The 16,002-nt window shown below is 47.4% G+C and overlaps 2 protein-coding genes and 1 pseudogene across 5 annotated transcripts in view; 2 read left to right on the top strand and 1 right to left on the bottom strand.

Annotated features, from left to right (window-relative positions):
• Positions 1–5,861, top strand: part of Zdhhc3 (zinc finger DHHC-type palmitoyltransferase 3) — a 46,318-nt gene extending 40,457 nt beyond the window's left edge. For all 4 annotated transcript variants that reach the window (XM_027415505.2, XM_035444087.1, XM_035444085.1 and 1 more), the window contains one exon: positions 3,672–5,861. In XM_027415505.2, the coding sequence (XP_027271306.1) occupies positions 3,672–3,926 (255 nt within the window). In that variant the 3' untranslated portion in view covers positions 3,927–5,861. The remainder of the gene's footprint in view (positions 1–3,671) is intronic.
• A 256-nt stretch (positions 5,862–6,117) lies between these two features.
• Tgm4 (transglutaminase 4) overlaps positions 6,118–16,002 on the bottom strand; it is a 32,952-nt gene continuing 23,067 nt past the window's right edge. Inside the window, exons 11-14 of the mRNA XM_027415504.2 lie at positions 12,523–12,798; positions 11,832–12,001; positions 9,667–9,803; positions 6,118–7,009 (exon numbers count right to left, since the gene is read on the bottom strand). Of these exons, the coding sequence (XP_027271305.1) occupies positions 6,868–7,009; positions 9,667–9,803; positions 11,832–12,001; positions 12,523–12,798 (725 nt within the window). The 3' untranslated portion in view covers positions 6,118–6,867. The remainder of the gene's footprint in view (positions 7,010–9,666; positions 9,804–11,831; positions 12,002–12,522; positions 12,799–16,002) is intronic.
• On the top strand, positions 6,989–8,472 carry LOC100760012 (annotated as a pseudogene).

Raw genomic sequence — 16,002 nt, 5'->3', positions numbered from 1 at the left:
TCCAGTGAATTCTCCAGGCCCATAGTGTCCTGGTCTTCATTTTCCACTGTAACTTCATTATTCACAGTACTGATTGTTGACTATATGAAGCCAAGCATGGAGGTGCACACCTGCAATCCTAGCAGGTTCAGAAGAGGCAAGAGGGTCAAGTCCAGGTCATTTGTGGCCATATACAGAGCTCAAGGTTAGCATCTGGTACATGAGACCCTACCTCAAAAAATAAAGAATTCATAAAGAGCCAGGTACAGTGCCCTGTGTCTGTAGTCCCAACACTCAGAAGGTTAGGACAGGAGTGTGGCTTGAGTCCAGTTCAAGACCAGCCTCAGCTGCACAGCGGAAACCCTTATTTCAAAGATAAAGGAAAGACGCCACTGAGCAGCTTTCCAAAACCAGGGCCTGCACCTTCTCATTTCTTCCTCAGAAGGAAGTTATGGCTTCATCAAAGAGGAGAGACAGCAGAACCTTCTCTGTCCTTCACTCTTAATACACACGAAGCAGAGGCCCCAGGTCCCTTACGGTCCCATGGACAACGAAAAGCAGAGGAATAATGATCACTACTACAGGGGTGGCATACACTACCATGCCCAGCAAAAACAAACATCTTTTAATACATTCCCTGCTGAATGATGTTCCAAAGGCTTTTGGTTGTGAATGTGTGTGTTGTGGGTCACAACAGGAAGATGTTTACTACTGTGGGCGAGGCTACAGTACAAGGGTGTGAGCTAGTATCATCTGGCCAGCTCTAGAGAGCCTGCTGTAGGGGTTCTAGCCAACTCATCTGCTGACACTGGGGTCTTGTTCCAGGAGTCTCACAAGCCTTGGGGTCTCTGCCTCCCTTGGGAGTCTCAGGCCTCATATATTCATGCTGGGGTGTTGGTGAGTGTTCACAGACCACACTCCACAGAAGGTACCAGTGAAGCCCAGTGCCTGTTCTCTTGAGCCTGAGACAAGGGTATGCACACCCATGAACCTCCGGCTGCAGAATTTTGCCTTCAGGACACTTTTAAGTCTACATAAGACTCCTAGAAAAAGGAGCCCTCAGGCCTGTTTTACGCATCAGTTTATTTGGATTATTTCCTTTTAGACTCAAAGCTGACCCTCCTGGTGTCTGTCCACTTAGCTGCTAAGGAATGTCCGCACACATGCCAGTTGAACCTCACTTTGAGGTCCAGAGTGAGGCTTTGCCAGAGAATGGGGAAAACACTTGATGGAGAGAGAAAAACTGTTTGCCCTATTTCTTTCTGCATAACCTTCCAACCAAGCTTGGGCTGCTGTCTCAGCCTGTCAGACCTCTGCTGAGTATCAGTACTGACACCTTCCTTACCAGGTGTCAGTACACCCAGCCTGTCATCACATTGTAGTGCCCCAGCCCTGAAAATGAATCACCTCTGGTGTCACGGCTGCAGCAAGAAAGGTATGGCCAGGGGCTGCCAAGGGCAGCATATGCCTGTGTACATGATTTTCAGGGGGTCTTACCTGACTCTTGTTCTGATTATGTAAAACTAATGCTGCTCCATGGTGAAATGTGGGTAGATGCACAGGAATAAACACCATTTGCAAAGATAGCAGTTCCATGGGGAAATCCTGTACGTACTACTACTCCCCAGTGATTCCACACAGGTTGCTGGATGGCCCAGGATCATGTAACACTGTGAACCATCTCATTGCCACATCCTGTTCCGATTTATAAAATTAGTCTGTACTACTGCACATTGCAACTTTTTATTATAATCCAGTATTCCAGTTTATAGTGCACTGTCTGTCTTGAATTTTTTTGATGTTTGTTTAAACTTTTCATTGTGAAATAATTTCAGGTTTACAAAAAACAGCATAATGGTGTATCTTCTATATGACATTCAGTGCCAAAGATAAACATCTTACAACCATAACAACAATAAAAACTCCTTTCTCTTTTAAGAAAATAATTTTAAAAAGAAAGAGGGCTGGGGCAGTAGTGGCGCACCCCTTTTAATCCCAGCACTCGGGAGGCACATCTCTGATCTCTGAGTTCCAGGACAGCCAGAGCTATACAGAGGAACCCTGTCTCAAACAACTTTAAAAAAAGAAGAGAGAAACTTGGAGTCTGCATGGTGGCACATGACTGTAATCAGGAGGCTGAGGCGGGGAGGTCACCTGAGCCTAGGCATTTCAGACCAGCCTACACATACAGCAGAGTGCAACCCATTTTTTCTTTAAAAACAACACTGTGGAGACATGCTGTCCTCTACTTCAGGGGCTTTCTTGAGGCTCCTCTCCTTGCCCCTTTTGCCTTCAGGGATTCCACATTCTACTGTTTGTCTCTTTACCCCATTTCTGGCAGTTACTCAGTCTTAAGTTTGTCATGATCTACATTATTTTAAATTGAGGATAAATGCATATAATGTAATATGAATCATTTTAAGTGTATAACTGGTTCTGTGGCATTTATCAAATTCAGAACAAATCCCTTCTGTTTCCAAAATAGTTCCACCACAGACCTTGGCCCAGTGCAGACTGGACTGGTACTCTGTAGAAGCCTTTATGTCTTAGGGTTTTAGGCCATGGTTTGGGGCAGGAGTGGCACTGGTATGTTAGCATTGGTGGTTCTCTATAATTGGGGACACTTGTCACTGATCTACTCAGTCTTGGCAGTCCTGACTTTGATCGTTCACTGCTGTAAACTCCTTTGGTGATTGATGTCTCATACGAAGAGAGAACATGCGCTCAGATCCCTTTTTTGTTTTTGTTTGTTTATCCTTGGCTGTCCTCGGCCTGCCGAGTGCTAGGGTTAAAGCTGTGTGGCACCACACCTGGCTGTTGGTATAGGATTGGTCAGATGTCTGCATAACAAAAAGGTTGTCCATTATGCTAGTTACGGGAGAAGCCTGCATGGGAGGGGAGATGTAGAACTAGGTGTCTGCTGGAGGGAGAGAGTCTTGAGTCCTATGAATGAGCACATCCATATCACTCAGTAAATTTCCTTGGCTTCCAAAAGAGGTGGAGAGAGCTGAGGGAACGGGGGGGGGGGGGGGCAAAGGCTCTGTAAGGATGTTATGGGCCTGGAGACTTGGTCTAGCTGTATCTATAACAATTGTGGGCTTTTTCCTACCCATCACCCTCTATCTGTGGCCTGGTGGCCGAGTTACAGCCAGCACCCACAGCAGGTGAGTGGTCAGCTCGGGAGAAGCCACGGGGAATGTCCACTGCATGAGCAGACCTGACGTCAACCCATAGTGACCTGTGCACCTTCTTCCGGTGCCCGCTGCACGTGGTACCTGCTGCTTCCCCTTGCATGTTTGTGTCCTATATGTGTTGTCTTCTCCCCTCACTCAGCCTTCCCAATGCCGAGCTTGCTGGTCCTACGGTGGGCAAGGGGCCCCTTTCTTAGTGATTTCATCAGATGGGTAACCTAGCTCATGCCTACCAGAGCCAAGATATCCTTGGTCACTGCCCAACAGCAGACCTCTGCCTCTGGGGGAAGGGGCCCAGTGGTAAGTGGGTGACAGACAGTTCCAATGCCAAGCCTGCTTATTGTGTGTTACAGTTTCTACTCTGCCCTGCAGCCCTGTGAGGCTTCCAGGATAGCAAGTTATGCCATATTGGACTCCCTCTCCCCTGCTCTGCCAAGGCAAAAGGTGTGTTCGTGTAGCATAGGTCACACCACACTGACCTTTTGCCCCATTCTCCTCCAGGGCATTGAACGCCTCCAACGAAAGAAACAGCCCCGGGAGCGCACGGGCAGCTGCAAGTCGGTCCAGGAGGCTTTTGGTGGGGACTTTTCCCTGAACTGGTTCAACCCTTTCACCAGACCTTGCCAACCAGAGATACCCATTGACAAGGGCTTGGTACGGCAAGCGTCATCTCTGTCAGACATGGACAACATGGAAACAACCGAGAGCCAATTGGAGACAAAAGACAGGGACTCTGTGGAGGTGCTGGATGAATAGAGGCTGTGGGGAATAACACAACAACAGTAGCCACTGGCCTGGTGGGTACCCCAGCTCCCTGGGCTCCCACAGGCCACTCTGTCACCCTACCCTTTCTCCAGTTAGGACACGGGGTGGGGCGTGGGCAGAGGAGAGTAGGGACTTTCCCTGAGTTTGTCTTAGTAGGGTGTGCCAAAAGGGATGGTCTGGAGCCATTCTCCAGGCCTGGGAAGGCTGCCAAGCACTATTCAGCAAGGGAAAAGGTGGCCAGGGTGGACTTGGGGAAGGGTACTGACATCAGGGATTACCAACCTGAAAGGCTAGAGACACCAGCCATTCCTAGAGAAGGGAGTCCTTGCCTGGCTGGCTGTGGGAATCAGGACAAAGGATGGGGCTACTGAACCTCCCCTCCGTGCTTGGGCTGAAAGATTACCCCACCCATCTGTATGCATGTGTGCAGAACCTGAGCCTGAGTTACGACAGTATCACCCCAAAATAGTTCCCATCCTATAGATACTAGACTCTTCTCTGAGCCAGCTTTTCTGTGGCCACAAGATTGCATTCCCGGAAGAGCTGGGAAAGGACATATATTGAGCTCCTGGAGAAAGTTTAGTAAGACATGGGGACAGGTGCAACCAGAAACAGCCACCTTTGTGTTTCAGAACAGCCCCCAAGACAGCGCCTCACAGAAAGCTGCATGGCTGCACCTAGTGGCGCACGCCTTCATTCCCAGCATTTGGGGCAGGCCACCAGATACAACCTTGTCTACAGAGGTCCATGCTGCATAGTGAATCCATGTTTTAAATACAACAAAAAAAGAACTGCATAGTGGCCAGGACATGCAGACTGCTGGGAGCTTGTGTATCTGGCTGTCACTGGCAGTCTGGGCAGACTCCTGCACTCTCCAGTCTATTGCAGTACTTGCTGAAGCAGCAGATTCTGCAGTCTCTCCAGTTAGATAAGTCTCAAGAAGCACACCAGTTCCCCAGCTCAGGCCTTGACATTCCCCAGTGTTGCTGGCAGCGACCCTGGCAGAAGATTCTGTATTACATCCCTTCTTCCAGTTCTGGGTGAAAGGACATGAGTCCTGGACCAAGAGAACCTGTGGCCTCAGTGGCATGAGTCAGTATTACTTGAGGTACTGTCTCAGGACACGGAGAAAGGAAAGCTGTGGGGTGCCAAGTAGTGGTCTTACTCTTGGGCAGCATCCTAGGCAGTCCCTGGAGGGTAGAGATCCGTCAGATTTTCTTAGTACACCCCACACAGGGTGGCGGTAGGGCTCCAGCACTAACAGATGTGGCCGACCCCCTCCACTGCAGGTGATCTGCTTTAACGTTTATTAGGACTAACATGAGGAGCCCAAGTTGGCCCCACTGCTGACCCTATTTGGAGAGAGCGGTCCTCTGGCTGCAGGGCCCCTAACCCCAAACAGACCTGGACGGCCTATGTGCTGGACCATATACCAGAGACTCCACACCAAGGAGAAAGTAGGGCTAGTGACTTGGTCCCCAAGGAACAACAGTTAAAGGAAGGAGCTTTGGAGTCAGGATCTGTGTTGAGTTCAGGCCCTCAAGAATGTCCTTGAACACTAGGTCTTAAACTCCTTGGAGCCATCTTGACCAGCAGCAAAGGTACCTCCCAGCCCCACAGCCATTTGTTTCCAGAGTACTTCCCCTAGAAAAGTTGAGGCGGGCAGGCATTTTGCTCTCACAGGTTTAGACCTCTTCAACAAACCCATTATCATGTCAGGGCCTCAGCCTCATCTCTACCAAGGAGAGACGGGCAGCCAGGATCATGTAGGTAGTAGTCTGTCCAGCCCTGAACCTTGTGCCTTTTCTCCACGGTGACTCCTGAGATTATGCTCAGCATGGCAACTGATAGGAAGAGGTCCGGTGTTTCTAGGAGGGAGGCCGGTTATATGCCTGCCTCTTGTTTGAATAAAAGTTCTTTGATCTACCTCTGTGGGTAAAGGTGCTTATTTTTAGCAGGGGATCCCAACCCAGCACCCTGGACAGCGTACTTCCTCTCAAGTCCAATACAGAAAATACCCCTTGTTCAATCTGTACTCAGTCTCTCTGGAGTACATGTCCACTTAGAAATTATAGCCCATGAGAGAGGCTGGCCATCCTGAAGAAGGCCCAGACCAAGGAGGCCAACCCCCTTGGAAAGAGCTCCTGGATCCGTGAAGTTCAGAGGTGATGCCTCTCCCCAGGTTTGTTAAGCAGCATGCTGGTATAAAAGAAAAATTTAACTCAGGACCACATAGCCGTCTTAAAGTCACCAGAGTTTAATTCAAAGCATAGTGATCGTCTGAGCAGATCCCTTGCTGGCAGAGCAAAACAGACTCCAGTCAGCAGAGCAGGGTAAGTTGCTTACCCGATATTATCATTGGCCATAGACAACTCCTCGTAGGGGTCTCCTTCCCATGGCCTGCCTAGAGACAAGAGGGCCTCACGCCAGCGTGGGGCCTGCTTCTGAGAGGACAGAGCCTTGAGATGAGCATGTAGTGCCCAGGACCAGGATGCTTTCCTACAGAACTGTCAACTCAGCCTCTAGACACCCATGGACTTGATAGAGTCCATAGTCCAGATGGAAGACACCTCCAGCACTTTCAGTCCCCCAGAATAGCAGCTCTGGGCTCTGTATACGGTTCTGAACCCCGATGACAGTTGCACTGTCTTCTGAGGCCATGACTCCTAAACTTGTTTGAGATGTCTGCCTGTGATGTATGCTTCAAGCTGTAGAGAGGTACCCTGCCCCCATGGGGCTACTGCCCGATGTTACATTGGCCTTTGAGCTCTATCTTTTGCTGGGCTGGCTCTTGAATCTGCCCTTACATGAGTAATTAAATCCAATCATCCCTGACCTGAAAGCTAAGTACAATTTAGGAAATACTAACAAGCTTAGCTAAGGCTCAGAGCCAATCAGGGCTCCTGCCTTCATCTCCGTGGTATCAGCTGGGCTAGTTAGTGATGAGAACGATCTTCTCGGAATGCACATCCTTCACTTGTCTGGAAGTAAACTTGACAATAAATTTCCTGGGTCCAATTTTCTCTGGGGTGCATTTCATTTGGAAATGGATGAACTTTCCAGGTGGCACTGTCCTAGAAAATTTAAACGCACACAGTCAGCAAAGATGCCACAGAAGGAAAGTGCATTGCATGAGGAGCCAGGCATCTGGTTGTGGGACAGCTCTTGCAAAAGCCTTCTGCTCCAGGGCCCAGTAAACGGCCTCCACCCAGAATGTGGCTACTTGTCTCAGCTGTAGGACAAGATGGCTAGCTGGGATGACTACTTTCCAGCTATGCCAGTCACAAACCCTCCTGGGGGGTCTTCAGGAACATGGCTCCTGGTGAATCTACAAGAAGGTGTTGTCTAACTCTAGGTACTTAAGATGCCATTACCTGGGAGGGTGATAGACTCTGAGGCCCCACTCCAGAACTTCTGAACAGAATCTGTTCTTTAACAATGTTCCCGGGGAATCTACATCTGTGAAGGTTTAAGAAGCCCTAGTCTCCTCTTTCCTTTCTGCCGCCGCCATGCCATCCAGACTGAGGAAGACCCGGAAACTCCGGGGCCACGTGAGCCATGACCACGGTCGCATTGGTAAACACCGCCAGCATCCAGGAGCGCAGGGATGCTGGAGGTATGTATCACCACAGGACCAACTTCGACAAATACCATCCAGGGTACTTTGGGAAAGTTGGTATGAGGCATTGCCACTTAAAGAGGAACCAGAGCTTCTGCCCAACTGCCAACCTGGATAAGCTGTGGACACTGGTCAGTGAGCAGACTCGGGTCAACGCTGCCAAGGACAAGACTGGAGCTGCCCCCATCATTGATGTTGTGCTATCAGGCTACTACAAAGTTCTGGGGAAGGGAAAACTCCCTGAGCAACCTGTCACCGTGAAAGCCAAATTTTTCAGCAGAAGAGCTGAAGAGAAAATAAAGGGTGTTGGAGGTGCCTGGGTCCTGGTGGCTTGAACTACCCAGGGAGGTTAACTAAATGCTAACATTTTTCAAAAAAAAAAAAAATAAGAAAAAAAAAGAAGCCCTAGTCTCAGAATAACAGGAGTCTGTTGGGATTTACTTGGGAGATATAGACACTTGGTAAGAAATAATCTCAAGGAACAAAGCATTTGATTAAAATCCTGTACTGGGTATGTCAGCATAACAAAATCAATAGCATCTATCTAGTTCATCAGACAGGAAACAGTGAGAAATATCCCCAACTAGGAATATGTTCCTTACAAACAAGACACGTGGATACATGGGAATTCATCCTATGTCCCTGCAAGGTGAGACCCAGTATTGTTTAGCACAACACAGTTTCAGTTTAAATCGCCAGTCAAGATGATTCTAAAAGTTCTATTTTTGAGAAACTGAGGGAGGAAATCTACCTGCCTTCCACATAGCATTGTATACTTCCCAGTACAGCCATTCAAGTGACACAAGATCACCTACAAAGACAAGTGAAGGACAGTCCAGGGGCTGAGGTATATTTGGGGATTACCTGTACTATAGACAGTGTTTCAGAATACTAGGGGAATGATAGGTTATTTCACAAAGTTGGGGCTCTGCCTTATTCCACCCCCAAATTAAAATTAACAGTAATAGTTAATTTTGTAAACAGAGTCATAAGTTGCAGAAAAGTGTATACTATTTCTCTTTTCTGTTTGTTTGGTTGGTTCGCTTTTCAAGACAGGGTTTCTCTGTGTAGCCCTGGCTGTCGCAGAACTCGATCTGTAGACCAGGCTGGCCTCAAACTCAAAGACCTGCTTGCCTCTGCCTCCTGAGTGCTGCTATTAAATGCTTGCACCACCACCACCTGGCAACTATTTCTATATTTTTGTTAGTGACATGAAATTCAGTATCCACAGAGAAGATTAAAAATTTAATGTGAGTCCCAATGGTGAAGGCATGTTAGGATTTTAAATGGTCTAGGCTGGGGTATAGTTCCACGGGAGAGCACTTGCCTTTCATGTACAAGGCCCTGGGCTCAATTTTCAGGACAGCACCTTAAAAAATAAACAAGACTGGGCAGTAGTGGCACAAACCTTTAATCCCAGCACTCAGAAGGCAGAGGCAGATCTCTGTAAGTTCGAGGCCAGCCTGGTTTAACGAGCTGGTTCTGGGACAGCCAGAACTGTTTCACAGAGAAACCCTGTCTCAAAAAACCCAAACAAACTTCAATGGCAGCTCACACCTTCAATCCCAGTACTCAGGAGGCAGAGGCAGGTACATCTCTGTGAGTCCAATATATTGGCCAGCCTGGCCAATAGAGTGAGTTTTAAGCTAGCTAGGGCTGTAGAGTGAGACTGTCTCAAAAAAAAAAAAAAAAAAAAAGGTAATCAAACTCCTACAAGCAGATTATACCACAACATTCCTTACTGAGTAAAGGTTGCACTCAGGTTAATAGGAAGAGTAATGACTCTGGGGGGCAGGGGCGGGATAGACAAAGGAAACAACAGATACATTTCAGTAAAGAGTCATCCAGAAAACCTGAGCTGTAAATAGAAACACAAACTAAGACTGGTATGCTTTGGCATTTCTGCAGAACAATCAAATAGGCAAGAAACAGAAAGGCCCTCACTGGCAGAACACTAGTGCAGTCTTTTCTGCTATTTGGCACCAGCAACATGTGTCTACATTTTCACTAAAACCCATGCTAGGCTAGAAGCTTACATCTCAGAAGTGTGGCACCTGTGTGGGAGACCCATGCACAGAGTCCATATCATTAGAACAACTTGGGCAGACTCACCCTTGCTCCCAGGATTGCATATGAGAGAGGGCCAGACTTTCCACTGAGAACCTGATGTCAGTCAAAGGGATGGGCAGGGTGTTCTTGAAGGAGCACTTGATGGTAAGTGGCCAGCTAATCTTGCATGTGTCTGGCATCTGTTAAAAATGGGGAGTAGAGAAAAGACAGGTGTGAGGAGCTCAAGATGAGAGCTTAGATGACAGGTTCTATCAAGACAGTTCTTGGTCCCTTCTCTGGCCCCAGAGTGTCTGTAAGTCTGTGCTCACTTGGGAGGCTCTTGTGGGGTGTCTGACCCAGTTTTGCCTCTCTGAGATTCCATATATTTGCGCATGTTTACCTCTTTAGTTTTGTCAAGCATATTTTTAAGGAACTCAAGGTACATACTCTCACGGAAGCCAGACGTCCTAGTGTGAACTACGTCCTGATCGCATCCAGCAAGTCAAGATGCCTCTTTGCCAAAGCTCAAGAGCTGTGCCGTTGTTAGAGCCCCCAAACTGTAGTGTGGACATAGGTCCCACTTAACCAGTGACCTAAAATACCAAGTTGCCTCACAGAGAAATACATCCAAAACAGGCTGTGTCCATCCTCATCTGTCCAAAACCAGAACACCTGACATCATACACACCCCTACCATACCTTCCTGGTTGTGCCCTCTTCCTCAGAGGCACCTCCTCTGCCCAGGGCACCACAGGGCTCACACCTTTGCCTGCATATTTCGGGTTTGATCTCCTTCAGATGTCCAGGGTTCCTAAAGCAGTGCCTACTCCACACTTTCACCATGTGGTGGCTCCATCCAATCACAGTGTAGATGTATTTGCTAGAAATTTTAGCTCCTGAAGTGCAGTCAATTAAGTAAAGTAAGTGTGCCCTGACAAAGCTAGAGTGCCTACTTCCAGGGTACCTGGAGCACCAACCACATATGTCTAGCCTCAGAGACAAGTATTCTCTGATGCCCACAGACATCTGTGAAGCCACCTGGAGGAGGGTGGGAGTGAGACCCCCCTCCCAAGAGAAAGTAATTATGTTACTTGTATGAGTGTTTTGGTTACATGTTTGCATGTGCACCACATGCATGTCTAGTACCCACAGAAGTCAGAAGAAGGCATCATATCCCCTTAAACTGTTGTTACAGGTAGCCGTGAACCCTTATACATGTTCTGGAAACTGAACCTGGTTCCCCTGTAAGAACAAGTGCTCTTAACTTATTAGCCATCGCTCCAGCCCCTCATTTTTTGGGGGGGAGGGAGTTTGAGACAGGGTTTCTCTGTGTAGCCCTGGCTGGTCTGGAACTAGCTCTGTAGACCAGGCTGGCCTCAGGCAGGGATCTGCCTCCTCAGTGCTGGGATGAAAGGCGTATGCCATCATCACCCAGCTAGAAATTCTTGGTAATGAAGCCATGATGAGTGTGCTGAAACGGTTTCCGAGTAGAGTGGGTCCTGTGAAACATGCGAGTTTCACTGAGTGGGGTCAGGCCAGGGCCCCAGCATGGCTAAGGAGTCAACCACACTACCACAGAAATGCCAAAACACAGTCTCCAAAGGGGGGCCATGTCCTCAGCCTGAGAAGTCCCTATGCAAGGCTGAGGTGTGAACATCTATAGTGAACCCTAGGGCTCACCAGGGAAGAGCTCTGGGGTGATGGTCTTTGACAGGTCATCAGAAACATAATGAGAGCCTCTTATGCAAGCTGTCTTGCCTGGGAGAAAACTGAGCAGAGAGCCAAAGTCGGTCTGGTACCGGCTTTATCTCACCCCACACCGGGGGTGGGCCCATGGCAAGCCTTGTACTTCACAGATTTGTATCCAAAACACTTAGATACACAAGAAGCTGATAGCATGAATCACTTCTGGTTAAAGGAGCTGAGCATCTAAGGATGGGAAGAAGGTTTTATTGTGCCAGCTGCATCTTCACAATTTTGTCCTGTGCACAGGTATTCCTCATTTAAAAAAAAAGTTTAAATTCAGTTAGCCAAAAGTTGAGAAAAGAGAAACTGCTTGACACTTCACTTCTCAGAAATTCCTGTATGGAAAAATGACATGCAATTTTCCTTAGGGATGCAACTGACCCAGTGGTCAGTCAACCAGGGAATCAGAAAGGCCCTGAGCTCCACCTATCCCCAAGGTAGGGTTCCAGATAGGAGCCCTTTCTGGTCTAGAGGCAGCTCACCTCGACAGAGAACGCAGGGTACAGGAAAGACAGGGTCATATCAGTGGCTGCCTTGTCACCAGTTTCCATGACTTCTGCAATGATAAACCCTTTGATGACCATCTCATCATCAAACACACCCAGTTTGTAGATGTAGGAGTCAGCAGCCATGTTGAGAACCACCTCTGATTCTGTAAAAGAGTGGGGAAGAAAGGAGAGGTGAACCCTTGACAAACAGAGTTAAATTAACTCTAGGGACAGAGCTGCTTGGTCTTAGAGGTGTCCTGTCCTCTCTTTGGAGATCCTGCATCCAGGGACCAAATGGACTTCATGATTAACAGAAATCTCCAGGCCCATTCTGGCCCCCATTGTCAGGGTAGTCTGCTCACACTGAGTGTACCCGAAGCCCACTGATGAGAGTAGTCATCCCAAACAAAATCTCTACTGTTGCAGAGACTTTTCATGAGACCATCAGCACCCAATCTGTGATTGTGTGCTAGACCCCAGACTCCTGGCTCACTCATCTATTTGGCCCATTTTTCTATGCCGCTTGGATTGCTTATCACCAATAAAAGTGCTCAATAAACACTATGTCCATTCAAACATAAAAAGATAGACTTCGGGGGTAATCCATAGAGAAGGGAGAGACATCAGGTGGTGGGCATCCTGGTCTCGCTGGGGCCTGAGGTCTCGTTGCCCCTGGTTCTGGTACCTTGACCTTGGACATGCACGGTCTTATGGATGATTCCCAGGTTTGTCTTATTGCCGCCTGTGTATGTCTGTAGGTCGAGGGAACATGAAATGTTGACATTCTGTGGGACGTCCGTTTTCCTTTTCAAAGCTAGGGTCAGAGTGACAGGGTACCCTAGCTCCACCGAATTCTGGAGGACATGTATCTTCAAGCTGTTCGATGATGAACGGTTGGGCTTGTCCTCATCGGTGTGTTTACCAGAGGCCTTTTCCATGGCCTTCCTCTCCTCTGGGGAGCCTGCAAAGACATAGAATGTTTCCTGAGGACACCTCTCCAAGGCCCAACCAAATGTCTGAGTACACCTTGGGGTCTGAGAGAACTTCCCTTTGTCCTGGTTGTTTTTTTGTTGTTTTTTTTTTTTTTTTTTTTTTTTTTTTTTTTTTTTTTTATCAACTTGACACAAGCCAGAATCCTCTGGAAAGAAGGGACTTCAATTGAGGAAATGCCTCTATTTCATTGGCCCATAAACAACTCTCTGAGGCATTTTCTTAATTAATGACTAATTTAGAAAGGCCTATAGGTCTGGGAAAAACAGGCCTGGGTTGTATAAGAGAAGCCAGTAAGAAGTGCTGCTCCATAGCTTCTGTTTCAGTATGTGCCTTGGCTTTCCTCAGTGGACTGTTATGCAGAGTATGTGAACCAAATAAACCCTTCCCTTTCTAAGTTGCTTTTCACTATGACCTTTATCACAGCAATAGAAACCAAACTAAAACAGAAATTGGTACCAGGAGCAGGGTATTACTGTGACAGACATGACCATGTTGTTTTGGGGAGGCTATGGGCAGATTTTGGAACTTCAGTTTGCTATTGAGTATTCAGAGCTCAGTGGGCTATTCTGTGGGAGCTTTGAAAATAAAAACGTTAATTAAAACAAGAAAGTAAAAATGTTGAGAGCAATGGAGACAAATGGAATCCTGCCTTGAAAAGTTTCAAGAGAATCTTGAGAGTCCCTTAAAGAATCTATCAGAGACATCTGTATGATACATTTCAATTAAGACTCTGGTATCTGGTCAGCTGAAGTTTAAAAATCAGCTGTGAACTTGAGAGGAAAAGGCAGGCAGATCTCTTTAAGGCCAGCCTGGTCTACATGGGAAATTCTAGTAGCCCAGCCAGAGCTAAACAGTGAGACCCCCCTGTCTGTCTGTCTGTCTGTCTGTCTGTCTGTCTGTCTGTCTGTCTGTCTCTCTCTCTCTCTCTCTCTCTCTCTCTCTCTCACACACACACACACACACACAGAGAGAGAGAGAGAGAGAGAGAGAGAGAGAGAGAGAGAGAGAGAGAGAGAGAGAGAGAGAACATCAGCTGATAATCAAGAAGCCAGCACCACTAAAGTGAAACCTCTATGAGATGACTGGTTACTGGTCAGCCTTGACTGAGATACCAGAGGTGATTAAGAGACCAGCATCTCGTGGAGGTGACATCTTCTGGGAGTATTTCCTCATCATCAGCACACAGAAACTGTAGTTTAGAAACAGTCAGGGAAGCATCTCATGCTAGCAGCTGACCTTGGTAGTGTAAGTTTCCCAGGTGGCACTAGTTTTGAAGGCATGACAATGTCATGGAATCAGCTGAAGTAGGGCACCATGAGAAGCCAGGGGAGGTCATTGCTGAAGGTGCAGCCATGGAGACCCCAGCGTACTGGAAGTGCAAAGACCATGGGATAACCACCAAGGAGAGTGGGAGGTGTGGCATGGAACCAGCTGGAGCTTAGGAGACAAGCTATGTGTGCTACAGATGAAAGGCAGAACTGTGCCGGCCCTTTGGAGTCCAGGAACCACTAGGAGGTCTCAGATGTAAAGCACTGAATGTTTTACACTTAGTGTTTAATTTTGGGTTTGATTTGATTTGATTGCAACTCTGCCCTGGGTCTTCCCTCTTGGAATAAGAAATATGTAACTTATTTTTGATTTTACAGGAACCCACAGTTAAGAGACTTTGGATATCTTAAAGAGACTGAATTTTTAAAGACTGGGACTTTTAAAAGTTGGAATGTTTTATGCTGTGATGTTGACAATTAATATTGGGAATGAGCAAGTCAGGAAAGGGCTGTTTAATAGTGTCACATTTGTGTGTCAAGGTGACAAGAGTCAGTTAGTTGTCCTGGTTAGATATTTGTAAACTTGACACAAAGCAGGCTCATCTGGCAAGACAGAACTTCAATTGAGAAAATGCCTCCATTTGATCAGCCCTTAGGCAAATCTGTGAGGCATTTTCTTAATAAAAGATCAATGTGGGAGGGTCTGTTCCACTGTGGATCTGCCACCCCTAGGCAGCTGAGTCTGAGTTGTATAAGAAAGCAGGTTGAACAAGACATGAAGAACAAGCCAGTCAGCAGTGTTCCTCAAAGGTTCCTCCAGCTCCTGCTGTGAGTTCCTGCTTTGGCTTCCTTCAGTGGGCTTTGACTTGGGATTCGTAAGCCAAATAAACCCTTTCCTTTCCAAGTTGCTTTTTATCATGGTCTTTATCACAGCAATAGGAACCAAACTGAGATGCCCATTGACTAGAGCTTTGGAGGCCTCCCTGAGAATTCCCCAAGGCCCCAAGCTAGGAACTTGCCTTAAGTGAGAATGGTAGCAGAAAGATCAGAACACCCTACTCCTCCTTAAAAGCTGTGGGAACAAAGCAAAGAGCGACTCCACCTTCAACCTGCCCAGGGCTCTCCACATCAACCTAAGGATCACAGTAACACACTGGGCCACTGACCTAGGCATGGTGACTCATACCTGTAATCCCAGCACTTAGAAACCTGAGACAAGAGAATTACCATGATTTCAAGGCCAGTCTGGACTACAGAGTGAGTTTCAGACCATCTAAAAAAATGAGACCTTATCTCAAAAAACAGGAAGAGAAGCATGAGGTAGTACCATTGCGTCCTCTCCTGGAAAACTGACAGTTCTAGCCACAGTAAAATCAGAAACCTCCTTGTCTGGTGGTATGTGACCTCAACACAAGAGCTTTATTGCCCTTTGACTTCTATACAGCATCCTAGAAATGACCATTCACAGAGCTCACCTTTACTTGACAGACTCAGCTTAACAAACAGCATCTTTCCTGGTGTATTTGAAAGACAATTTTAAAAACCTGAAGAGGAAGCCAGGGAAGAACAAAGACAAAGCAATCTGTGGACTCTCATCTTGAGGCTCTATACAAGTGCAGCTGAAGTAGAGCACTAAGTGTCTTACAACTGGACACAGCCCCTGAGCCAAGGCAAGTTTACTTACCCAACCCAGACAATTAAGGCTGCTGTACACCATCCCCAGCTGACCGTGAGGCAGGTGGGAGGTGATGGAGAGGCTACCCATAATGCATACAGACTGCACAGAGGTGCTTCAGGGACTAATGCACAAGCACACAGTAGGACAGCAAACAGGGTCTGGTCCGCAGACTGCCACAGTAGATCCTCCAAGCTTATCACTTTCAACAAGGAATGGCCCTACACAC

Source organism: Cricetulus griseus, chromosome 4 (genome assembly GCF_003668045.3).
Source record: "Cricetulus griseus strain 17A/GY chromosome 4, alternate assembly CriGri-PICRH-1.0, whole genome shotgun sequence".
Taxonomy (NCBI): domain Eukaryota; kingdom Metazoa; phylum Chordata; class Mammalia; order Rodentia; family Cricetidae; genus Cricetulus; species Cricetulus griseus.
The sequence above is the reverse complement of the archived record's forward strand: the minus strand, read 5'-3'. Positions and strand labels throughout refer to the sequence as shown.